Genomic DNA, 27,667 nt, shown 5'->3' with positions numbered 1-27,667 from the left:
AGGATTGAAAGTCATGAATCAAATTTCTGACTTTTATCCAGGGAAAATTTTGTAGTGTGTCTTTTATGATCCACAAATCATGATTTTATGTAAGATAGGAATTGTTTCTATGCAGGTGCATTTCTGTTAACTAACCTGATTCCTTGTAAATTAACAGAAAAAAATTTACTAATTTTTCCCTTAAATAAACGTGCAATAAAACTGAATCGCCACTAAAAACCAAAAACAATACACACATGCAAAAAAAAAAAACAACACAAAAACAAACAAGTGTGCTGTATATGCTACCCTAAATTAACACAAGAAGGTGAAAAGGGCCAAATGCAACCAGTTTAAAAATTTAAATGCATTTTTATTTGTTTTTGTTTGTTTTTAAGTTCGAATGACCTTCTGCTGGTGGGCAGATACTCACAGTGGGAATCCTAAATTAGAAAAGAAAATTGCTTGAAAACACAGTCCAAATAGGACCCAAATGTTAATGCCTGTGAGAATTCTGTGAGAACACAGTGAGGCCACACCTGCAGTCTCTAACTCAAACCAGCTCTTCCTCTAGATATGTGTTTTCTAACGCCTAACCATCTTCAAGTCCTTGCTCAACATCACCTTTCCAGGAAGGTCAACTCTGATCCAACTATTTAAACCTACCACTTTCCCCCCATTTCTGGCACCCTTGATCCTCCCTAATCTGCTCTGTTTTCTTTTTCACATAGCATTTATCAACATCAAATATTTTTGGAATTTACTTATGTAAACAAACAAACAAGCAAGAACAACAAACAGCAATAATAAGAAACCCTGAGCAGAGAGGAGAATCTGATTTCCAGAATTACCACATTATATTATTTTAAATGTCCAGCTTTAAATTGGACAAAATTTAAAAATTGTAAGACACATGACAAAAAATATGAAATATGACATGCAACAAGGACATATAGTCCACACAGGGAAAAAGCACTCAATAGAAACTATCCCTGAAGCAACTCAGACATTGGATTTACTAAAGAAACACTTATAAATCAGATATTTCAAATATATTCAAATAATTAACCATGTCTAAAGAACTAGAGAATATCGATAAGGAGATAGAAATTATAAATAATAAAGATTGGAACAGAAATAAATGAAATAGAGAACAGAAAATCAATAGAAAAAATAAGATCAAACAAATCAATAAAATCAACTGTTAGTTCTTTGAAAACAAAATTGATAACCCGTTAGCTACACTGACCAAGAGAAAAAGAAAGAGGACATAAATTACTAAAATTAAGAATGAGGGAGATGTTTTCCTAGTGAGCTTACAGAAATAAAGAAGATTATGGGGAAAACTAGGAACAGTTGTATGCCAACAAGTTAAATAACCTACATGAAATGGATAAACTCCTAAAAAGACACAAACTCCAAAACTGACTCAAGAAGCAATATATAGTTCTCACTTCAGCAGATTGCAAAGATACAGGGAAGATTAACATGGCCCCTGTGCAAGGATGACACTAAAATTTGTGAAGCATTCCATATTCTTCTGGTGATGTAATGTACAGCATTGTGACTATAGTTAATAATACTGTATTATATATTTGAAAGTTGGTAAGATAGTAGATCTTCAAAGTTCTCATCACAAGAAAAATATTGTAACTATGTGTGGTGATGGATGTTACCTAAATTTATTGTGGTAACCATTTCCCGATATATACATATATCAAATCATTATGTTGTACATCAAAAACGAATAGGATATTGTATGTCAATTATACCTCAAATTTAAAAAAGAAGAAATAGATAATCTGGACAGACCTGTAACAAGTGGAGAGATTGAAGTAATCAAAAACTTCTCAAAAAAGAAAATTTCTGGACCAGATCACTTCACTGGTGAATTCTACCATATGGTTACAGAAGAATTAACATCAATCCTTCACAAACTCTTCCAAAAAATAAAAGAGGAGGGAAATACTTCTGAAGTCATTCTATAAAGTCAAAATTATTCTGATACCAAAACCAGACAAAGATATCACAAGAAAGAAAACTATAAATCAATATATCTTATTAATATAGATGCAAACTTCCTCAACAAACTGAATCCAGCAACGTATATAAAGTCATATGTTTTATATGAATTACACACCATAACTAAAAATTTATCTCAGGAACGCAAGGGGGTTCAACATCTGAAAATCAACTAACTTAAAACATCAACATACAAAATATAATATTATACTAAGTGAAAGAAGCCAGATACAAAAGACCAAGTATTCAACAGCAGCTTTCACCCTCAGACTTATTTTATAAGGAAGTTGGGCAAAGTGTCCGGGATGGGCTCTAGCGGTGAGTATTGAGGCTAGAGAGATGCTGAGTTAGAAGTTCACTAAAAGCGTCTTCAAAGAAGGAAAAGGTAATCTTGTAATAGAAAAGAGCATTATAGGGACTTCCCTGGTGGTCCAGTTGTTAAGACTCCACGCTCCCAATGCAAAAGGCCCTGGTTCAATCCCTGGTGAGGGAACTAGATCCTGCATGCTGGAACTAAGACCTGGTGCAGCCAAATAAATAAACTTTAAAAAAAAAAAAGCAAAGAAAAGAGCAAAAGAATGGGAGAAATGCCATACTCAGTCTGATTCTTATTTCATGCACTTTAATGTCCTTCCTTTGACAGGATCCTTTGTATGGGCACATGGGTATCTCCCTTGATATCAACCTCCAAAGATCTGTGGCCTTCACTCACAATATCTAAATTCTTGAGCTGCTACATCTTATGCTTCAATTGATCTGAACTGCTTCTGTATAAGCAGGGAAAAAACGCTTGATCTTTTATAAACTGAAAGCACTGATATACTATAGCTAGTACACCGGTACTACTACTTGAAGGAGAATTTTTCTGTCAGAGGAGAACAACAGGTTCTGAAAATAAACAAGAATATAGAAAAAGGGGAAAAGTTTTGTCTTCCTCCACTAGAACTGTGTTCAAGAGTTCAACATTCAAGCACAGTAGAAATTTCAATTAAGGTAAGGCTTCTGTTGTGGCCTTTGGGTCAGATAGGCTCCCCATATTACCCCAACCATCCCCATCACTACCTTTTTATTTCTTAAAGACCAGGAATTTGGAGAACCCTATGTCAGGAGCAGACTCTGCTAAGATAGAGCATGTGATGATCAAGAACACGTTCCCTTTGTCATTTGTAGACACGCAGGCAGGCACATTTCCATTAGCTTTGTAGACGTAAGCTCCATATAGGCAGGTCACCTTCTCTTACATCCACCAGTGTATCTCCAGAATCTCACTTGTTAGCACTGTTGGTACTCAGTGATTCTAATGCTCACCGTTTCTGTGAAATACGACCTAGCATCTGGTGATTCACACTCAAGGCTCAGAGACAGTATGGCTTCAATATCCATGTTGGCCAAGCCAATTTGATTTTTGGTTTAACTCAATAAGAAGCAGTCAAAATAAATTGAAAAATCCAATATTAACAATCACGAAGGAGAGGAGTGATAATTGTTCATTGGCATCACGGTCTTTTGTCTTACTGTTATATTGTGTTCTTCCAAGAAAACCAAGTCATTTATTATTTTTTTACATCAGAATATATAATTTGACATATTAAAGCGTTTAAAAAAAATCTACTCCCAAACAGGCCAATTTATGCTGAATAAACTAGCGGAAACGTCTCCATTCAAGCTTATTTCTGCTTTTTAAAACTGACGATAACGGATGAGCCCAAATCTGGACCAAAAAGGGCAAGGTAGCAATCTCTACCTGCAGTTCTAACCCACTCAACCTCTAAAAACTGTAACTTTGAAAATAATTCCTTTGGTGCTGTAGCCTTACCTGACATCCATATCCCATTAATACTGTTAAGCAGTACATGGAATATGTACCACATTACTTTTATAAAATCTGGAAAACCCTGAATTCCAAAACTATGACTTGTAGTTCAATTGAGGCAAGGGGCTAAGGGATTAGCCCCTTGGTGCGTTATACACTTATGTTTAAATAGGGAATTTAGGCAAGTCACGATCTCTGTTTCATCATTTGGAAAATAAGGGAGTTGGTCCAGGTGGCTTCTAAAATCCTTGACAGTAATTAAATTCTAGGATCCTACCTGATCAATTTATATCCTGAAGCACATAACAAATTATGTTCAATTTGGACTACTTTGAAATTCTATTAAATTATGGGCATTTAACTTTGCCCATAATGTGTGACAAGCACACATTATTAGATATCTCTTCAAGAATGCAATTTAATTCAGTTTTAGTACCTGCTGTGCCAAACACGGATGATATGCCTTCCACAATGGTCCTGTGGATATTGGGATGAGAGAGGACAAATGCAAATGTCCAAAATGCAACCTTAAAAAGAAAAACATATGTCAAAACATACAACCTTCTTTGAACGTGAACAAAAGCATACATAGTATTAGCCACAAACATTTAAAAGAAACAAGGAGATATTTAAACTAAACTTAAAAGCATGTTAGTAGAGTATCTTTGAAAACAACTAGATTTTATGAACAAAAGAGATGTTACGTATCTCTAAGGGGTCAAAGTTATGATTTTATTCTGCCACTATAGTTTCACAATATTGGTTATATAGAGTAAACTATTTTCACTAAAAAAAATGGGAAAAGCAGGGTGTTTTATTGTACTAATATACAACATAAAATATTATATAAGCACATATTAGAAATTTAGGAGCAACAAATTATGACACTTAAGAATGTTAGTCCAAAACAAAGGCATTTTTCAAGATGTAATTCCTTGAAGTATAAATAAATTAGCAAATCATATATTCTGCAAATGAAACATGGTAATTTTAAATAAGCCCCAGAAACTATATCTAAAATCTTATCAACTAAATTATGAGAGTACTTATATCAAAACTAGGGTCCTTTCATACCCTATTGAAAAAGGGTGCTTGCAAGTTTATAGGGTATTACTGAACATAGTATGTTTGCAAGTTCTCACTCTAGACCAAACAAAATTATTTCATATCTTTCCTCATTGTGGTATTATAAGATAATATTACACTGCTAAACATCAAAGACATACAGATGGCTAACAGGCACATGAAGAGATGCTCAATATCTCTAATTACTTGAGAAATGCAAATCAAAACCACAATGAAGTATCACCTCACACCTGTCAGAATGGCTATCATCAAAAAGTCTACAGATTACAAATGTTGGTGAGGATGTGGAGAAAACGGAACTCTTGCGCACTGTTGCTGGGAATGTAAATTGGTGCAGCCACTATGGAAAACATTATGGAGGTTCCTTAAAAAACTAAAAATAGGGGGCTTCCCTGGTGGTGCAGTGGTTGAGAGTCCGCCTGCCGATGCAGGGGACACGGGTTTGTGCCCCAGTCCAGGAAGGTCCCACATGCCGCGGAGCGGCTGGGCCCGTGAGCCATGGCCGCTGAGCCTGTGCGTCCGGAGCCTGTGCTCTGCAACAGGAGAGGCCACAACAGTGAGAGGCCCACGTACCGCAAAAAAAAAAAAAAAAAAGCAAAACTAAAAATAGAACTACCATATGATCCAGCAATTTTATTCCTGGGTATATATCCTGAAAAAATGAAAATACTAATTCAAAAAAAAATACATGTACCCCAGTGTTCACAGCAGCACTACTTATAGTAGCCAAGACACGGAAGCAACTCAAGCGTCCATCAACAGATGATTGGATTAAGAAGATGTGGTACATATATACAATGGACTATTACTCAGCCATAAAAAAGAATGAAATACTGCCATTTGCAGCAATGTGGATGGACCCAGAGAACAGTATGCTTAGTGAAATAAGTCAGACAGAAAAAGGCAAATATTGTATACCACTTACATGTGGAATCTAAAAAATAATACAAATGAATGTACATGCAAAACAGAAACAGGCTCACAGATATAGAAAACAAAATTGTGGTTAACAAAAGGAGAGAGAAGTGGGGAAGGATAAATTAGGAGTATGGGATTAACAGATATAAACTACTATGTATAAGATAGATAAGCAACAAGGATGTACTGTACAGCATAGGAAATTATACTCATTATCTTGTAATAACCTATAATGAAGTATAAGCTGAAAAAATACTGAATCACTATGCTGTACACCTGAAACTAACACAATAGAGTAAATAAACTATACTTCAACTAAAAAAAATTAATTTTCCATTAATTCAGGTAGATATTTTTGCTTCTATTTTTAGGTTACACATTAAAGGAAACGTATCAAATCATTAAAAGAAGATTGGGTCCCTTTCATCTGCTTTCTGTAAACACATATTGTGAAAGAAATTTAATCTTAGGAAAACCAATCCTGAAAAGACTCAGACAACACTGTGTTACTTAAGTCTTTCTGTCTCTTGTGAGGGACTGTTAAACACCTTTAAATGATCCCAATACTCCCCCCTGTGGTCAAAAGAGGAAGAACAACGGTCTGAAAGGAAGTGCTTGGACAAAGCCAAATTCAATACTACTCATTGTTTTCCCCTTTATGACAGTAAACTGATACTGTGGGCATAAACATGGTGCTGTTTACATAAACAAAGTGAACAGGAGAACTGAGGCCTCTATCCCAAGATCCACTTTCTGTGGCATTTTCCAGATTAGGAAAGGCTTACCCTAGAGATCAACTAGTTCATTTTTACAGAGGAAACATGCTCAGACAGCTCTCTTCAACATGTCTCCCCACGTGGGCCCCTTCTATACACTCTAGAGATGGAAGTGCTGAATTATTGGATTTAATTAATAAGCACTCCATACTCAATCCATCATTTTTTTAACTTACTTTATTGAAGCTTAGTTGATTTATAACGTGTTAATTTCTGCTCTACAGCAAAGTGATTTAGTTTTTTATATATATATTCTTTATCATATTCTTTTCCATTATGGTTTACTACAGGATATTGAATATAGTTCCCTGTGATATACAGTAGGACCTCGTTATTTAAAGACTCAAGAGTTCATGTTGGGGAAAATATATATCTTAGTGATAGTACATAGATTTTTCAGTTACACAAAAGAGGGGTTTAGAGTTTTACGTGGTTAATTAGAGTTTTAGAGATTCACTAAAATTGGGTAATACCTTATTTTAAAGCAAACTCAAGGAATTCAGTTAAACTATAAATGGTTGTGCAATGGTGTTAGTTACTGTTTGATGCCTCTTAACAGATCTCTCTTCTAAAAATCTATATTATATTCTACTTAAAATTTTTAATTAAAAAATTACTCTTTTAAAAAGAAAAGAAAGGCATATAAAAGAGTAACCAATAAATGCTGCGGGAATTGAGAGTGAGGTGGGGAAGTCACTACTGAAAGTGTTTAGAAAGAGCTTCAGAGAAGCAGATTAAAAAGGTAAAACGTCAGATTTGAGGTTCGTTTGGAAAAGTTTTCTTAAAAAGTACATTTGGCAGCCAGGAATTTCTTGGGACTTGGAAATGGTTTTCCCATAGAAATAATTTCATAAATCATGGTTAATATCTTGGGCCAGTCCACCGAAATTCACCTAGACTTTGGTCTCATAACAGGGCTTCCTGGTGCCTTGTACCAAGCCTGTCTGAAGCCTGAGCTCTGAGTTCCGTGGTCCTAGAGACAGAGCACAGAGTAGAAGAGAATGATCTAGGCACCAGGAAAGCACAGGCCCCTGGCAGGGCTTCTGGCAGCTCTCCTGGCCGCCTCGGGAGATCACAAAAGCCAGGACAGCAGTGGCCACTCCCACCCTTGGGCATTTGAGAGGTCAAGTTTTGGAAGCCAAGGCAGTTCATTATTAGTGGGCCATTGAAAGAAATGACTGATTGAAACCATGGTGTTACTTTTTATAAGAGAAGAAAGCTAACATTTATTGAGCCAGGGACTGTTAGCCCCTTTCCACTTCTTAAAAATATAATCCTCATAGTATCCTATGAGGTAGATAACATTCATGCTATTTTACAGATAAGGACACTGAGGGTCACAGTGAAACACTTGGCCCATTGTCACCCAGCCGTGGGATCTGCCTTTGGACCTGACTCTAAAGCCAGTCCAGGGTCTCTGCCCACACACCAGCTGCCTCTTAGTGCCAACAAGAGCCAGCAGGATGGAACTTCTGCTGATCATCAGACACTTGCTTTCTGCAATTGACTTAAATTCTTTCACACCAGTGCCAGGAACAAATTCCAAAAATCTGACTCCCCCTGAGTCAGATCAATGAGGCTTTGTGTCCCTTTCTTCTGTGTGTGGGGGGGGGGGTCTTTCTAATGAGTTGTTGAAAATTAATCCTGTGACAGGAGTGGCTGTTTTGTTGCTGCTTTGGGAGTTGTTTTGATATTTGCCTTTTAATTTTGCTCTAGCTTAATCAGTTTCCAAGAAAACTGTATAAGGAAAAATCAGAGAATAATATTAGAGATACCTAAGAAGAGGAAAGTGTTAGACTACTTTTATTTGCCCATGCCAGATGAAATACGTATTTTAGTGGCTGACACACATTTGAGCAGAGAAGCCAGAATTTCTATTTCTGCTCTGTTACCCAGTTAGTGTATAATGGGTTAAAGACAACTAGAGTATCAGTACTTAGAAAGCCCTCTACAACCTTTATAAGAGGAAGGAGAAACAAATAATACTTAACACATCTTATTTCTATTTGTTAGAAAGAAAAAAGAAAAAATGAATACCTTTATCATTACAGATAGGTTGAAAGTTCTTATTTAGTAGAAAACAAATACATAAAAAGTTGACCCTTTAATCTCTCAAATAATTTAAGTGCAGCTTAAGCTGATAGGAAATCCTCCTGATGCAGGAAACTGCTGTGCATCGAACATGAAGTGCTAGACAAACCTCGTGGCTGTATTCTAGTTCATAACAGCTTAAAAAAAAACAACCAGTTCAAAAATCCCTGCTCTCTTTAGAAGTATCGTGAGTTCCAGTGTCACCAGCTCCATTCATGGGGAAGCTTACAGGACCACGATGCCAAGCAATGCAAACAGGAATGGTGCATAGAAGGAGAACGGGTTCAGGGGTCGACAAAGAACTCATGAGCACTGGGTGGCAGCTGGGCTTATCTCGCTAAATCCTCACAACAATCTCGCAGAGAAATGAGCGTTACCGTTTATTAAGTACCCGAGTCTCAGACCATACTAGGAGTCTTATGATCCCTTTTTTACCAATAAGGAAATGGAGGCTCAGCGTGTTCGTTACCTCCATGAGATTCTATGGCTATGGCTGGGATATCTGGATTCAAGCCCAATTCTAATTGAACTATCCGTTTACCTACTCTCTCCCCAGTAAATGTCTGGGGTCAAGACTTACTTATCTTTGCAGCACCAATACTAAGCATGTTGACTGACATGGAAAGTACAGAAAGTGCTGCATATACAGGTGTTGTCACAACTGACCCCAAAGTGCAAATGTTTGCCTTCACCTGTTACATGCTGCCTTTCAAAGGGCAGAATTCACTTCAGGTCTCTGCTTTGCCTCCTTTGTGATCTTATCAGATTTCCTTAGGCATTCAGTTTTGTTTTTCTATCTCACAACCAAATCCATTACAGTATTTTTCTTCCCCATGATAAGAAGTGAAAAGAATTAAAAAAAAAAAAACAGAAAGAAAAATGAAGGGAAAAACTGAAAGTACAGTAGACAGAAATGCAATCCTTCCTTTACTAATATACTTACAGGGACAGCATTGGACAGAGAAGCCCAAAGTAGTAAGAGCCCATAATTGGGACTCTTCTGTTCATTTGTTTCCATCTCTAGGAGATCCAGCAGAGCCTGCATTACTGTCTGTTTAAAAGAAATAAATATTGTCAAACCAGAGCTATGTGACAAAGATTGATGTTAATAAACAAAGATCATGCATTTTTCTTTAATCTGAAAGATACTATTTTTGCCATTCTTAGGTTTGTGATCTCAGGCATGCTAAGGGATTTACATACTTACTGGTAGTATAGTAATTGGGAGTAGGGACTCTGGGGTTCAATGCTCTTACTGCATTGGTTCAAATCCTGGCTTAATTTTTTAAGACTTATTTTTTAGAGCTGTTTTAGGTTTACAAGAAAATTGAGAGGAAAGTACAGAGATTTCCCATACAAACTTTACCCCCACCCAAGCATAGCCTTCCTCATTATCAACATCACTCACCAGAACGGGACATTTTTGACCAAGGAAGAAGCGATTTTGATACATCATAGTCATCTAAAGTGCACAGTTTACCTTAGGAGTCACTCTTGGTGTTATAAACTCTATGGGTTTGGACAAATGCATAATGATATCTATTATCATTATAATGTCATACAGAGTATTTTCATAGCCCTAAAAAATCCTCTATGCTCTGCCTATTCATCTCTCCCCACCCCCTAACAACCACTGATCTTTTTACTTTCTTCATAGTTTTGCCTTTTCCAAAATTTCACATAGTTGGAATCATACAGTATGCAGCCTTCTCATATTGGCTTCTTTCACTTAGTAATAGGCATTTATGGTTCCTCCATGTCTTCTCATGGCTTGATAGCTCATTTCTTTTTAGCGCTAATACTCTATTCTTTGGATGTACCATAGCTTATTCACCCATTTACCTACTGAAGGGCATCTTGGTTGCATCCAAGTTTTGGCAATTATGAATAAAGCTGTTATAAACATCCATATGTAGGTTTTCGTGTGGGTGTAAGTTTTCAAACCATTTGGGCAAATACAAGGAGCACAATTGCTGGACTGTATGGTAAGAGTATGTTTCATTTTGTAAGAAACCTCCAAAAAGTCTATACCATTTTGCATTCCCACCAGCAATGAATGAGAGTTCCTGTTGTTCTACAACCTTGTCAGCATTTGGTATTGTCTGTGTTCCAGATTCTGGCCATTCTAATAGGTGAGTAGTGGTATCTCATTGTTTTAATTTGCATTTCTCTGATGACATGTGATGTGGAGCATGTTCTCATATGCTTATTTGCCATCTATATATCTTCTTGGGTGAGGTGTCTCTCAAGGTCTATTTTTGGTCTGTTTTTCCATTGGGTTGTTTGTTTTCCTATTGTTGAATTTTAAGTGTTCTTTGTATATTTTGGATAATAGTCCTTTATTTTGCCAATACTCTCTCTCAGTTTGTGACTTGTCTTCTAATTCTCCTGATATTGTCTTTTCACAGAGCAGCTTAATTTTAATGAAATCCAGCTTAATAGTTTCGTTTATGAATTGTGTCTGCAGTGTTATATCTAAGTAGGCATCGCCACACCCAAGATCAACTAAGTTTTTTGCATGTGAATGTCCAGTTGTTTCTGCACTATTTGTTGAAAAGTCTATCTTTGTTTCATTATATTGCCTTTGCTCCTTTGTCAAAGATCAGTTGACTATATTTAATGGGGTCTCTTTCTGGGCTCTCTATTCTGTTCCATTAATTTATTTGTCTATTCTTTTCCAGTACCACATTATCTTGATTACTGAAGCTTTACAGTAAATCTTGAAGTTGGATAGCATCACTTCTTTGAAGAACTTTGCTCTTTTCCTTCAACATTGTGTTGGTGATTCTGGGTCTTCTGCCTCTCCATACAAATTTTAGAATCCATAAAATTTTATAACTTGCTGGGGTTTTTTTATTGGGGATTGCATTGAATCTATACATCAGGTTGGGAAGAACTGACATCTTGACAATATTGTCTTCCTATCCATGAACATGGAATATATTCCCATATATTTAGTTCTTTGACTTTGTTCCTCAGAGTTTTGTAGTTGTGCAGTTTTCCTCATATAGATCTTGTTTTGTTTTATATATATGTAAGTATTTCATTTTTGGGAATGCTAATGTAAAGGGTATTGTGTTTTTAATTTCACATTCCACTTATTCATTGTTGGCATGTAGGAAAGCAATTAACTTTTGTGTATTAACTTGGTATCCTACGACCTTGCTAAAATCACTCACTAGTTCCAGTAGTTTTTTGGTTGATTCTTTTGGATTTTCTCTACATATGTTCACATCATCTGCAAGCAAAGACAGTTTTATGTCTTCCCTTTCAATCTGTATAATTTTTATTTCCTTTTCTTGCCTTATTGCATTAGCAAGGACTTCCAGTACTATGTTGAAAAAGAGTGGTGGGAGGGGACATCCTTGCTAAAGGGGTTCTGGTACCAATTTCCAATGTGTGTGAGGGGGGTTCTACACACCACAAACAATGCTTGGTTCATCATCTGGGTGTCTTATAATTCAGCTCAATTATAACACTATTTACCCAAAGATAGCATCATGTTCCACAGGCTAAGGGTATAGTCCCACAAGACTCTGCCCTGCTCTTCAGATGTCAGCTGCAAGCCCGGGTTATTGCCTGTGCTTCTGACTAACTGGCTAAGGCTTGGAAGTTACACAGACCCCCTCCTTGGATTTCAGATGCCAGTTGCAAGTCCAAGTTGTTACCTGTACTTCTAACTGACTGGCTATATAAATCAGAGGTTCCCATGAACCCCCTCCTCAGATTTGATTAATTTGCTAGAGCTGCTCACCGAACTGAAACATTTTACTTATTAGATTACTGGTTTATTATAAAAGGATGCGATAAAGCCTACAGATGAACATTCAGCTGGAAGAGATGTATAGGGCAAGGTAGGGGTAAAGGCCAAGGAACTTCTTTTCTTTTTTTTCTTCTTTTTTTTTTTTTTTGCAGTACACAGGCCTCTCACCATTGTGGCCTCTCCCACCGTGGAGCACAGGCTCCGGACGCGCAGGCCCAGCGGCCATGGCCCACGGGCCCAGCCACTCCACAGCATGTGCAATCGTCCCAGACCGGGCACGAACCCGTGTCCCCTGCATCAGCAGGTGGACTCTCAACCACTGCGCCACCAGGGAAGCCCCCAAGGAACTTTTGTGCTTGCTTGAAGCATGCCACTCTCCCCAAATCTCCAAGTGTTCATCAACATAGAAGCTCTCTGAACCCCATCCTTTTGGGTTTTTATGAAAGCTTCATACATAGGCACGATTGATTAAATCATTGGCCACTGGTGATTGCTTCAACCTCCAGGTATAAATTTCCTTCTAAGCATTGTTTTCACTACTTCCCACAATTTTGATAGGTTGGTTTTTCATTTTAGTTTGTTTCAAAATATTTTAATTTCTTATGAGAATTCTTCTTTGATCCACGTGTTATTTAGAAATGTGTTGTTTAATCTCCACGTATTTTGGGATTTTCCAGTTATCTTTCTGTTATTGATTTCTAGTTTAATTCCACTGTGGGCTGAGAAGAGACATTATATGATTTCTATTCTAATAAATTTGTTAAGGTGTGTTTAATGGCCCAGAATGTGGTTTATTTTGGTGAATATTCCATATAAGCTTGAGAAAAAAATACGTATTCTGCCATTGTTGGATTAAGTAGTCTTAACTAATTATATCCAGTTGATTGATGGTGGTGTTGAGTTCAATTATATCCTTGTTGATTTCTGTCTGTTGGATGTGTCCATTTCTGAGAGAGGGGTGTTGAAGTCTCCAACTGTGACAGTAGATTCATCTATTTCTGTTTGAAGTTCCATCAGTTTTTCTCTCATGTAGTTTGACACTCTGTTGCTAGGTACATACACATTAAGAATTGTTATGTCTTCTTGGAGGACTGACCTCATTGTCATTATGTAATGTCCTTCATTATGCCTGATAAGTTTCTTTCCTTTGAAGTCTGCTCTGTCTGAAAGTAATACAGCTCCTCCTGCTTTCTTTTGATTGGTGTTAGCACGGTATGTTTTTCTACATCTGTTTACTTTTAATCTATATTAAATATAAAGTGTCCTTATATTTAAAGTGGGTTTCTTGTAGACAACATATAGTTGGGTTATGTTTTTAGATCCACTGTGACAATCTCTGTCTTTTAATTTAGGCCACTGACATTCAAAGTGATTACTGATATAGCTGGATTAGTATCTACCATATTTGTTACTGTATTCTATTTGCTGCCCTTATTCTTTGTTCTTATTTTTGTATTCCACCATTTTCCTGCCTTTTGTGATTTTAATTGAGCATTTTATATGATTCCATTTTCTCTCCTTTCTTAGCATATCAAGTTATACTTCAATTTTTATTTTTATTAGAGTCTGTAGAGTCTGTAATATACATTTACAACTAATCCAAGTCCATTTTAAAATAATACTGTACCACTTCACAGGTAGTGTAAGTACCTTCTAGTAACAAAATAATCCTAATTCCTCCCTCCTGTCCCTGTATCATTTCCATCATTCATTTCACTTATACATAAGCACACATAAGTACACATACACACATGCATATACATATAATATACATATAAGCATATATAATTGAATATATTGTTGCTATTTTATTATCTGAACAAACTGTTATCAAGTTGATATCAATCTGAACTGTTAGATCAATTAAGAATAGAAAAAATAAGTTTCTTTTTCACCTTTACTTATTCCTTCTTTCATGCTCGCTCTTTCTTTATGGAGGTCTGAGTTTCTGACCTGTATCATTTTCCTTCTCTCTGAAGAACTTCTTTTAGCATTTCTTAAAAGGCAGGTCTACTGGCAACAAAATTCCCGCAATTTTTGTTTGTCTGAAGAAGACTCTATTTCTCCTTCACTTCTGAAGGACAATTTCACAGAGTACAGTGTCCTAGGTTGATGTTTTTTCCTCTCTCAACACTAAATATTTCACTCCACTCTCTTCTTGCTTGCATGCTTTCTGAGGACAAGTCAGATGTAATTCATATCTTTGTTCTTCTATAGGTATAGTGGGTTTTTTCTTTGTTTTTTTGTTTGTTTTTCTCCCTCTGGCTTCTTTCAGGATTTTTTAAATCTTTGATTTTCTGTAATTTAAAAATGATATGCTGACGTGTAGTTTTTTTGGTGTTTACTTGATTGGTGTTCTCTGAGCTTCCAAGATCTGTGGTTTGGTGTCTGACATTAATTTGGGAGAAATTCTGAGTCATTATTGTGTCAAGTATTTCTCCTGTTCCCATCTCTTTCTTCTTTTTCTGGTATACCCATTCCATGAATGTTACATCTTCGGTAGTTTTCCCACAGTCCTTGAATATTCTGTTCTATTTTTGTTTTTTATGTCTTCGTTCTCTTTGCTTTTTGGTTTTCAAGGACTGAATCTCCTCTAGCTCAGAGATTCTTTCTTCAGTTGTGTCCAGGCTACTAATAAGTCCATGAAAAGCATTCTTCATTTCTGTCACTTGGTTTTTTTTTAATCTCTGTCTAGCATTTCATTTTGGTTCTTTCCTAGGATTTCCATCTCTCTGCTTACATTGTCCATCTGTTCTTGCATACTGCCTACTTTATCATTTAGTCATTAGCATATTAATCATATATTTTTTTAAAGTCCCAATCTGTTAATTCTAATATCCCGGCCATGAATGGTTCTGATGCTTGCTTTGTCTCTTCAAATTGTGGAGGTTTCTTTTTGCCTTGTAATTTTTCTTGATGGCTAGACATGTTGTGCTGGATAAAAGGAATGGCTATAAATAGGTCTTTAGTAATGTGGTGGTTAGGTGTGAGGGGAGGGGAAGCATTCAAGTCTTATGATTAGATCTCTGTCTTTTCATGAGCCTGTGCCTCTGGACTGTGAACTTCACAAGTGTTTCTCAGTCTTATTCTCCCTCCTTAGGTGGGACAGGATGGCTAGAGGTGGCTGCAACTGGACACTCCTCTTCCCCAGGTCAGTTAGGCTCTGATAATCCTCCAGCAGGTTAAGTTCTGTTTAACTATTTTCCCCTGAGGGCAGGCCTGGTTAAGAACAGAGCACTGTGGCATATTTCAAACTTGTTCTTTTCCCCCTTCCCCTGTCAGAAGCCCTAGGGGATTTTTCACTGGTCCACCTCCTGGAGGTAAGTTTCACAGTATTGTGGAGGTCCTTCTATGACCGGGTCCCAGGTCCCATGGAGTTTTGAACTCTGAGAATTGTCTGCACTGAACCTCTAGCAATTCATTAATTACAGCTCGGGTTTTCCTACCCTGGCGCAGGTTCCCACGGCAGTCTCCACTCTCAGGTCTGTGCTCTGGGAAATGTCAACTCCCTGTATTTGCCTGTTGGTCTCTAGTCTTGGGGGCAGCAGGTTGCTCTGTGTCCTCTCTTTCAAGAATTGTTGATTTTTCAGTCTGTTAAGTTTTTACTCGGTGTGAGGATGAAGTGGCAACTTCCAAGATCCTTACATGTGGAATGGGAACCTGGTTTCAATAGCTGGGTAACCTTGGGCAAGTACTTTAAGCTCTCTGTGTCTCAATTTCCTCATCTGTAAAATGGTCATAATATGGACCCTACCTCACAGGATTGTTGTGAGAATTAAATGAGTTACTTCCTATAAAGTACTTAAAACAAAACATAGTACACATTACCATTTTGACGAATGTTATCTTTAAATATTTTTTTCTTTTTTTAATTAACATCTGCTCTTAGGAAAATGCAAACAACACAGATCTCTGGAGCATTCAGGAGAAAACCCTACCCCCATGTGCCATGCAAATTCTCAGCCTACATATCATGGGTAAGGGAATTGCCAAACCAGTATATGATAAATATTGCAATACTCTAAAACCATGCAGAGAACTGACGTTTGACATGGACGGTGCCAGGTCAGATCAGGGCCTCTCCAAGGTCACCTAGTATGGCTGCTCTCAAGTCATCACACAAATTCCATGAAAGCATTTCCTTCCTTGGAAGGCTTCCCAGATTTGCCTTTGCCAACGGTCATCCCCATCACGAGGAACAAATTCAGACATTATAACATTTTCACTAAGTTACTTGTGCACTTCGAATCTTAACTAATTCAAGTTAGGTAACAGAAATAATGGTAGCTAAAGTCCAGTCACTGCTCTGGAAGGCAAGTACTGTTTAAGGGCTTCACAAGTAGTTAAGCATTCGTTCCTCACCCCAGCTCCAAGGAGTAGATCTGTTATTGTCACCATTTTACATTTGAGGAAATGGAAGCACGATTAGGTTAGGGAACTTTGCTAGTGACATACAGCTTGTCAATGGTTGAGCTGGGATTCGAATCCTGCGAGGCTGGCCCTGGCTCCAGTGCCCACAGTCTTAGCTACTAGGCTATGCTGCCCCTTAGAGACACAGTCCTTAACTCTCATGGGTTAGGGACTCAGAGAACTGCGCTGCACCAGAACGCAGTGGTTTTTCTTCAGATCCTACAACACAGAAAATACCTATTACATCACTCTCAAAGAAAATACATGACGAGAGGCTGTTGCTGTTACTTACAGAGGCACGTAGTGTTTCAAAAGTGATTAACCGCTCTGATCCCTGGCTTTCTGGTTTTAATAATCCCCAGTTTCCCAGGTACTAAAGTTGTTGCGAAAAAGAAATGAGCAGTGAATTTGTGGAATGTGTTAACACTACGCCTGGCACAGGGTAAGTACCCCGTAAGCGTTAGTGATGTCTTATTGTTACTGTTTCTGTAATAATGGATTACCAGATTTGAAAATAATTGAAGTATAATTTTCATTTACTCCTGGTTTCTATCAGACTTACAATGCAAGTTGTTATGGTACAAAGTTTATATTTCATGAAAGATCCTATAGATGTATTTCACTCTTTTGATATGCTATTCTGTGGTGCAGTCTTAATTGTAAATGAAAATACTAGTTTAATTTATATCTAGAATAACATGGGAGAAATCACTCATGTTGAAACGTGATAAAGTTATGATGTGAGAAAACGTGTGTATAATACTTAAAAAACAAAAAACCAAAAAACTTCTTCCAGTCCTTTGCTTAACTAGGACATTGAAATCGACTCATGCAGTAAAAGACAACAGAATCTTTTATTTTCTTCTTAGCCTGCATTTTTTAAAAAATTGTGGGCATAAAAACGTAAACTCTGTGTGAACACTGCTGCAGGAAAACAGAAACAAAACAGTTTTTAAAAAATGAAGTTACGCAGCTCATGAGTGTTCAAACTGAATTCTATCCCGGTCATAAACATTGAATTGGCATCAGCAGAGGTCAAAATTTGTCTTTATTCAAAGCGGGAGTTCGAGTACCTATGATTAAAGTGCCTCATTTCTTCAGAGTAAGAAAAATAAATGCTATTTTAGAAGTATTGTCAGCGGGGAGTTTTAACTGGGGCATTAAAACCCCTGTTTTCTAGGCTCATAGATTACAGATCTATTTGGGTACAGCTTTTATACACACATGGCTTTACCTCTAAATCCTGGAAAATAATGAAAACAAAAATGTGTTTGTCTGGATCCATTTATAAAATAGATTCTTTAGCTGAAACATAGTTTGTCAGTGAAGGGCATTCCAGTCTAGCTTTCTATTCCCTTTATTCCAGAGGGAGATCCCCAAACATTCGCACATTCCTTTTTTTCTAAGGTGATCTTCCTCTCCAGTGTTAAGCAGAGTTGTTTGTGATTATCACTTGCTATCATAACTAAACGCAAACAAACAAAAATGTCTGATATCATCTTTCAATGCTAAAAGATATGAAATGATTTCTTCCATGATAACGATGATAAACTCTCACACGGTCTTTACTATGTTTCAAGTGCTTTACAAATATTAACTATTTGTTAATAAAACTGAGGCCAAGAGGTTAGGTACCATGCCCAAGGTCACAAAACTGAGGCCAAGAGGTTAGGTACCACGCCCAAGGTCACACAATGGTGACTGGACTTGAGCCCAGGCAGTCCAGGCCAAAAGGAATCTCCAGACGGTGAGTCTGGAGAATCAGGTAGTTTTCAAAAGCTTTCAGAGATTCTAATGAGTGGCCACGGCTGAGAACCATTCATTAGCAAGCATCAGAACCATCGGGAAGGTGTATAAAACCCCAGATGGCTGGGCTCCTAGCGTTTTGCCCTGAGTGGTTTCCCAGGCGACGTTGGTACCATTGGTCTAAGGACCACGTGTAGAGAACCACAGATCTAGGACACTTAGGACAGTGACTCCCAGTGCGTTGCTTTTTAAATTATACCACACTGTCTGGTTGCATTTGAAGAAAGAAACAATTAGCCTTGGTGGCCTCAAGAAAAAAGTCAACTTTGTCGAGCTTTCTTATCTTTGCCTAATTTGCCATAACTCTCACCTGTGACTGTTGACACAACCAACTGTATAATCGATAAATATTAAAAAAACCCTCAGGCTGTTGTGTCATTTTGTTGTCTGTAGCCTCAGTTTTTTCTTATGTAAAATAGGGTTAATATCTCCCTCACTGCTGTGAGGATGCAATAATAAAATAACGTATGTAAACATCCAACACAGTGGTTGGCACAAAAATGGTATCTATGTAACACATCTCATGATTTTTAGCAAAAATATTTTTTTAACAATTGTAGTTTATGACTGTTTTCGTCTCAGGTATTTTAGCAAAAAAAGCTAAGGAATACTTACCGGGGAATTATCTTTTGCAGATCTGCATGTTTTTATATCTGGAATGTTTTTCTCAAAAAGTGCTAGAAGCCACTTTTTGGATTTTGACCAGTTTCTAGGTGAGAAAAAATATGTGGATAAATTAATTTGAAAGCACTCTAGGAGTAACAAGTCACAGCAGAAAAGGGACTATGTCTATGGAATTTTAATTATTTCTCCAAATGTCTTCTTCATTTTCAGCTGGAACTTCATGAGAAATCTACCTTCAGACTTATTAGTCCACAAGGAAAATTGAGGGGGCAAGGCAGCCACATTTTAGTATCTTTTGCAAATAAACATTTGCATTCCTAAAGGGCCGGCACTAAATAAGAAAACAAGGCTCGGGGACTTCCCTGGTGGCGCAGCGGTTAAGGATCCACCTGTCAATGCAGGGGACATGGGTTCGAGCTCTGGTCCGGGAAGATCCCACATGTTTCGGAGCAACTAAGCCCGTGTGTCACAACTACTGAGCCCACGTGCCACAACTACTGATGCCCACGTGCCTACAGCCCATGCTCCGCAACAAGAGAATCCACTGCAATAAGCCCACACACCCCAACAAAGAGTAGCCCCTGCTCACTGCAACTAGAGAAAGCCCGTGCACAGCAACAACGACCCAACACAGCCAAAGATAAATAAATAAATTTATTAAAAACAAAAAAAGAGAGAAAACAGGGCTCATGATTTGTTTGGTCTAAGTTTGCTCTGGCTGTTGTCAGTCACAGCAGGATCAAAATCTTGCCCAGGGACCCGTTGCTGGGTTAAGTGAGGCAAAGCAAACTGACTAAAAGCTTTTTAATCTTTTCTGACCAGTCATCATTTCAGACCAACTGCCAAGAAACTAAAATATCATGTGTTACTTTGCAATCAAACCGTTTTATAAACTTTTATCTGAGCCAACTGTGAGAAATACATTTGACCACACCTACTTCTGCCTCAGGGAGAATAAGGACTTCGGATTCTGACACGGGTCACACTTGATGATGTAGCAATGACTGTGATAATAATAAGTTGTAAATGGCATAAAAGGCCTCAAAATAGATTCTGCATTTCATTCTCATATTCTCCCCTCTCCTTCTTGTTTTTGTTCCTCAAAATGAGAATAAGAGGAAATCATCCATCTCTCTTCAGTTCCTCCCTCAATTCACACACACACACACACACACACACACACAAACTGGTCTTAAGAAATAGCTTCTGTCTCTTCCACTTAAACTGCTGTTATAGCTACTTAGAACAAAGAAAGGAGAGAAATGTATGAATAGCTGAGAAGAGCTTGATCGGGGAATTAACATAGGAAACAACTCTCTACCTGAGGAGACATTCTGGCAACTGGGACCCATATTCAAAACCTTCATCATAAGCTTGAAAGTGCTGATGGAACTCCCTGATTTTCCTCTCATTTGTGGGAAACAGACCTTTTTTAAAGAGCACGTTCACTGTGACCGGGTAAAGGAAATGCCTACAAAGATAGAAACACATAAAACGTCAGAACCAATGACCACAGAAGAAAAGCATAGGTTACAAAAGAAGGCATTATTGAATAGCTATATATTAGGGGTAGACAATCATATGTGATATATTTTTTTTGGGGGGGGGAAGTCATTCTTAAGAGGTTTTAATATTTGCTTTCTGTGCTCAAGATAACTTAGGGGTAACTGAAATTGTGGTCTTATTTATCTGAAGATTTTCAAATGCTTTCTAAGCAAGTATTGTTAGATCCTGACAAATGTGAGATGACACACAGAAAGAGCTCGATTCAATATGATTTCAACAAGCATTTATTTAGCAAATAATAACGATAACTGAGATACAGTTCGTACCTTTAGACAGCAGCCAAAAATAACCAAACGAAGAATCAAGGGCAATATCAGTCACCAAATTCCTAGTATCTCCCAGGATCCTATAACTTTGAACTATACCGAAAGACTGAAATATAGTATCTATCATCAGCAAGTTTTCCCTCAGGTGAATAAAATTATTTCTGTGGGGTCCTTAAATAAGGGAATATCAGAGATTGTTAATATGCCCCAGGTTAGTAACACTAAGTACTGTTTATTCCATTTTTATTCACCATCATTTCCTCACAGAAATTTCTCAGGATCTCCTTTCCCTCCAAGTTTCAAAGTCATTCAAGAATTTGCTTTGTTTTGTTGTAGATATTGGGCGTGTTAAAAGTTTGGTTGATTGGTTGCTTGTTTTTGTTTTTACTTTTCCTCTCTCTCTTTCTGGAACCCTAACAAACTATTCGATGTTGCTGTATTTCTGAGTCTGGATGGTTGGTCATGCCTCCAGCATCCCACTGAGATGGAAAAGTGCCTCATGGGTAACTTCGGTTTACCAAATCGCCCTGCGCGTGTGGGGAATTCTTCTCACAGCTCCCTGCTAAGCCCTTACGTTTGCCAGAAAGCTCCAGAACATGGCTGGGTGCTACGTGGTTCCCCCCACTGTCCTCTCCTGTCTTGTTTGCCTCTCAGTACCTCCCCTCTCAGAGGACCTGGGCTCAGTACCGAGGCTCAGGGTGGCTTTCCCTCAGCCACCTTGTCAAGTCTCACAGACATCTCCTGGACCCTTGTCATCTACTTTCTGATTCTATCCTCTTCCCTCTCCTCTCAATGTCCTCTTCTTCTAATGATCACAAATTGCACTGAATGTTTTATCAAAATTGGATGCATGACAATTACATGAGGAAAATCCATGTAGCGCATACAAAATTATAAGGAATGACTAGGGAGAAATTATTATTAAAACGTGTTAAAATGATTCTATTGGTCTATTTGCTTACCTTCAAATTGAAATGCTAACTGAAAACTGCCCATTAATCAGAATTTAAAAGATTAATAGCATCTTTTAATCGCCTAGCTAGACAGACGTCATTAATCCACCAGAAAATTTGTGAAGTCCAATGTATAGGCTTCAAATTTTTTTATTCCAAAAAAATAAAAAACAAAATTAAATAATAAGGCATCTATTTACCTCACTAAGTTGTTCAGGTCCATGGTCCCATGAGGGCCTAAATTCTCCAGCTGTTTGTGTAATTCTTCAGTCAGTTGTCCAGTGAATCGATATAGGTTGAAAGTTCCCATTTTCCCTTTCACCATGATATAAAGTTTCTCATGCAGTTTTAAAAAGATATTCTTTGGGATTGATGCTATAAACAGAGAAAACACTTTTCAAAAGAAGCAACCACTTTTTTTTTTAACATCTTTATTGGAGTATAATTGCTTTACAATGTTGTGTTAGTTTCTGCTGTATAATAAATTGAATCAGCTATACGTATACATATATCTCCATACCCCATCCCTCTTGCGTCTCCCTCCCACCCTCCCTATCTCACCCCTCTAGGTGGTCACAAAGCACGGAGCTGATCTCCCTGTGTTATGCAGCTGCTTCCCACTAGCTATCTATTTTACATTTGGTAGTGTGTATATGTCCATGCCACTCTCTCACTTCATCCCAGCTTACCCTTCCCTCTCCCCGCATCCTCAAGTCCATTCTCTACATCTGCGTCTTTATTCCTATCCTGCCCCTAGGTTCTTCAGAACCATTTTTTTAAATAAATTCCATATATATGTGTTAGCATATGGTATTTGTTTTTCTCTTTCTGACTTACTTCACTCTGTATGACAGACTCTAGGTCCATCCACCTCACTACGAATAACTCAATTTCATTTCTTTTTATGGCTGAGTAATATTCCATTGTATATATGTGCCACATCTTCTTTATCCATTCATCTGTCGATGGACACTTAGGTTGCTTCCATGTCCTGGCTCTTGTAAATAGAGCTGCAATGAACATTGTGGTACATGACTCTTTGAATTATGCAACCAATTCTTGAAGCAAACAGTCAATAGACCTCCCTCTCTATTCCTTGATCAGCAGAGACTAGAGCCAAAATTCACCTAATACATAGAATCACCTCCTGCAAATAAAAGTAAGTGAAGATCCAACATAGACTGTGAGATAGTGAAAGTCCGTAGGGTAATTCACCTTAAGGGATGATTTGTATGGGGGTGATTAAGGAAGCCTCTGGGAAACACACATCTAGTGATTTTATTTCCATGTTTAAAACTTTTCATTGGCTTCCTATCCTTAACAAAGTTTACAAGGCGTCTACCCTCTTTCCAGCTCTACAATCACATTGCTAGCCCTTTCTCCCTCCAAACATAAATCCCAGGTATACTGAAAACACACACTCTTTTATACATCTCAGCGTTTTCATGAGCTCTTCTATCTGCTCAGAATGTTCTCTACTTGACTGATCTCACCCTCCCACCCCTATCACCCCCCCCCCCCACCTACAAGCCATACATTTCTTCTGCTAACTTCTTCTCTCCTTCAAGTGTCTTCTTGAATATCACCTCCACCAGCAGGGCTTTCCTAAACTAACCCCAATAGCTTTAGCCCCACTGTTTCCTTTATCTTAGTGTTCACGCTCCTTTCCTGATACTCACACCTGGTCTGGTTGGGTGCTAAGTGTATGAATTTTTAAACTCATTACACTATTCCTTTATATTTTTCTTTAATCCTCTTTTATTGTCTTCAAAGTAAGTTTTCCAAAAACTAATTTTTAATTTTATATTTCATCATCCTATTACATGTAGGATACATTTTGTATAAGTTAATGAAAAATAATTTGTGGACTTCCTGAGCATGCATTGTCTCCGTGGTAGGGGAATAATTGAAAGGAATGGGAAGCTGGCTCAAGAGTAAATATTAAGATATTTCATCTGTTAAATAGAAATATTTAAGCATGCAAGTCCCCAGGGGAGGCAGAAGTGAAAAAACGTGATCACTTCAATACACCTATGATAGGTGAGTAAGTGGGTATATTTTTCTCAAGGAATATGTGAATTTACAGATCAAGAGTCTTCAAAATATTTGTATTTCTTTAATCTGGAATTCCATAGTCTAAATATCAAGAAGCATTAAAGGGTCAAAAAACTGGACCCAGCATGTTGTGATTTTTTCATACAAGCAACAAGAAACAATCATCACGCTACTGATCAACTGACAGCCTTGAAAACAAACTTTTTTGTCTTAATGGCAAGAAACGCATAAGAAGAAGCTATATGAAAATGAACCTAAGAAAGATGCAAAAAGGGAAGCAAGGAGAAAAAAGATGGTAGAAGCAAGCACAGACATTGTGAAAGCAGAGAAAAGAACCAGGCACAAAATGAACCAGCTCTGCATTCTTGGGAGGACAAATGGCCTCAGCATGTATGTCTGCAGCCTGGGAAGAAATAAAGGCAGACACGGGCTTCCCTGGTGGCGCAGTGGTTGAGTTTGCTTGCCAATGCAGGGGACATGGGTTCGAGCCCTGGTCCAGGAAGATCCCACATGCCACAGAGCAGCTAAGCCCATGCGCCACAACTACTGGGCCTGCACTCTAGAGCCCGTGAGCCACAACTGCTGAGCCCGTGTGCCTAGAGCCCGTGCTCTGCAACAAGAGAAGCCACCACAATGAGAAGCCCGTGCACCGCAACGAAGAGTGGCCCCCACTCGCCGCAGCTAGAGAAAACCCCACACACAGCAACGAAGACCCAACGCAGCCAAAAATAAAACAAATAAAATAAATAAATTTATTTTAAAAAAAAAAGAAAAGAAAGAAAGAAAGGCAGACAGTCACACTGGAAGCGTGCTGACAAATTCAGTCCAGCAGTCTCTGAGGATGGGGAAAGAAAGGGCACCAATTATATGAAGCTGAGCCCCACTTACCTCAATAACCCTGTGGACTATGACAGGAAATGCCATAGTAAAGGGCTTACTAAGCAGTGCAGTTCTACTTTCAAGGAGCAGAGTAGCAACATGAGATAAAGCCAAGAGCTACAGCCTGTATAACATTGTATACACAGCGGCAGAGCAGAGTTAGTGACAGTTTGGGAGCTGCAACAGGCTGCAGATGCCAATATTTTCCCAAGTAAACATCAGTGAGGTGACCTCACCTCTTACACATAGCTAATGGATATCCAAATGTTTTAGGTTGCTAATAATTTGTTCTACATGGGCTAAATTCATCACATACTCTTTTCTATCCCTACTCTAAAGAACAGAATAATGGGCCTGCCTCATTCTTGATAGAGGAGTGAAGATGTGATTGTTACCTAAAACTGCTCTTGGATTCCATGTTGCATTTCAAATGAACTATCTGAAAATACTGTTTACCTGTACGATAGACGGGATTTTGCACTGCTAGTTCAAAATTTACTTCTTTGGATTTTAGAAACACATTAATTCCCTCTTCTTCAGTAACAAAGGTCATTCGGGTGCCCAGAGCAACGATTGTAAATATCGGTCCATACTGAAAGAAAACACATAAATACAGACCATATTAGTAAGCGTTTCTAATAAATAAGTTACTGGACCATGGTTATGCTTCAGACAGTGTTCCTCAAGAGCCCCAATGCTGAATTCACGGTCAAGATAAAAACTATTATGATTATATATAATAATTATAAATTTTGACTGAGCAAAATCTAAATTATAAAAATCCTAATTTATTCTGTTGTAATATTTAACCTTCCTTTTGATAGTGTTATTATTTGCTTGTACCTTCCTTTCTGGTAGTAGAAATAATAATTAGAAATAATGATTGGAAATTATATCAAACACTGTGATATTTGAGCCCTGTTTTCAAGATTATCAGGAGGGTTAGAAACAACCTATGGTTGAACTTTGTTCTTTTAGTTTTATGTTTTATGTTCTTTTAGTTTTATGTTCCTGTTTTTAACAGAGTGCCCAAAATGACCCTTTAAAATTTAAATCACATCACATCACTCCTCTGCTCAAAACACTCACAAAGTTTCCCATTTCCCTCTAAGTTGCAAATGTATTCTCAATAATCTGTAATAACCTATATGGGAAAAGAATCTGAAAAAGAATGGATATATGCATATGTATAACTGAATCACTTTGCTGTACACCTGAAACCAACACAACATTGTAAATTAACTATACTCTAATATAAAATAAAAATTAAATTAAAAAATACATTTACACTTTGAATCTGATAATTTACTCCACAGATATACTTGCACACATAGAAATGACATTTGTTGCTACATTATTTACAATAGTAAAATATGGAAAACAAACCATGTCAATCATTAGGTGACTGTTTAAGTGAAATGATTCAGGGAATATTTTGCAGCTTTTAAAACATGCAGATGCTTCTGTTTCTGTGTAGGATGAGAGAAAAGAGGGATAGATAACAAAGATCATATTTTTAAAGGCGTCAGAGAGTTGGGGAAACAATAAGAACTAAATGGACTAAAACTCCACAGAGAAGTGTGTAGAAGTGAACAGACAATAGGTCATCATTTATTTCCCTGTGGCATCTGTGAATTCTGAGTATCGATCAAGGTCAGGACTGAAATAGCCACCTGTGAAAAAATCTACAGATAATAAGAAATTTAATGGTGAAACATTGAACACTTTTCCCCGAATATTAGGAAGAAGACAAGCTTGTCTATGCACACCACTTTATTCAACAATATATTAGAAGTCCCTCTTTATTTATGCAAGAAAAAAGAAATAAAAGGCATAAAGATCAGAAAACAGGAAATAAATTTATCTGTTTGTAGGACATATTGTGTATGTATAAAAATCCTAAGAAATCTACAAAGTAACTATTGGAACTAATAAGTGAATTTGGCAAGATCACAGGATACAAAGTTAATATACAAAAACAATTGTGTCTTTTATGTGCCAGAGGGATACCACTGGAAAACAAAAGTGAAAACAATTGTATCTACAATAGCCTCAAGAATATAAAATATTTCAGAAAATAATTAACAATCACAGGCAAGACCCCATCACTGAAAACTACAGAATATTTCTAAAAGAAATTATATAGCTAAATAAACGGGAGAGGTAGTTCATAGAGGAAGTTCATAGATTAGAAGGCAAAATATCATTAAAAAGTCAATTCTCCCTCAATTTTTCCATAGACTTAACAAACTTCCAAACATTCTTCCAACAGTCTTTATTATAGATATTGGCAAGCCAACTCTAAAATTTATATTAAAATGCAAATAATCTTGAATGCCACATCAATGACAAAAAACCATGAACTTTCACTACCTGATTTAAAGATTTACTATAAAGCTGTAGTATTTAAGATAGTGCAGTGTTAACAAAGGAGTGGACATACAAATCAATGGAATAGGATAGAAAGGCTAGACATAGATCTACACATATACGGTCAGTTAATCTTTGAAAAGCTGCAAAGGCAACTCAATGAGGAAAGGAAAGTCCTTCAAGAAATTATACTAGAACAATTGGACATCCAGAGGTCCAACTGAAACTCAACCCTTACGTAGACCTTACAAGAAAACTAACTCTAAGTGGATCATAGACCTAAATGTTAA

At 37.5% G+C, this 27,667-nt stretch overlaps 1 protein-coding gene and 1 non-coding gene across 3 annotated transcripts in view; one reads left to right on the top strand and one right to left on the bottom strand.

The window, feature by feature from the left end:
* Window positions 1–27,667, bottom strand: part of CYP39A1 (cytochrome P450 family 39 subfamily A member 1) — a 65,103-nt gene that overhangs the window by 35,882 nt on the left and 1,554 nt on the right. The window contains exons 2-8 of one of the 2 annotated variants that reach the window (XM_073810649.1): window positions 25,464–25,599; window positions 22,274–22,448; window positions 20,610–20,759; window positions 19,280–19,373; window positions 17,151–17,231; window positions 9,629–9,736; window positions 4,251–4,341 (exon numbers count right to left, since the gene is read on the bottom strand). In XM_073810649.1, the coding sequence (XP_073666750.1) occupies window positions 4,251–4,341; window positions 9,629–9,736; window positions 17,151–17,231; window positions 19,280–19,373; window positions 20,610–20,759; window positions 22,274–22,448; window positions 25,464–25,599 (835 nt within the window). The remainder of the gene's footprint in view (window positions 1–4,250; window positions 4,342–9,628; window positions 9,737–17,150; window positions 17,232–19,279; window positions 19,374–20,609; window positions 20,760–22,273; window positions 22,449–25,463; window positions 25,600–27,667) is intronic. The other variant, XM_019950005.3, reaches the window with a different exon arrangement.
* Window positions 1,411–1,519, top strand: LOC117314071 (U6 spliceosomal RNA). Its single transcript, XR_004528752.1, has one exon. It is a non-coding gene; the product is annotated as a U6 spliceosomal RNA (small nuclear RNA).

This window comes from Tursiops truncatus, chromosome 10, assembly GCF_011762595.2.
Source record: "Tursiops truncatus isolate mTurTru1 chromosome 10, mTurTru1.mat.Y, whole genome shotgun sequence".
NCBI lineage: Eukaryota > Metazoa > Chordata > Mammalia > Artiodactyla > Delphinidae > Tursiops > Tursiops truncatus.
This window is presented reverse-complemented; position numbering and strand designations above follow the sequence as displayed.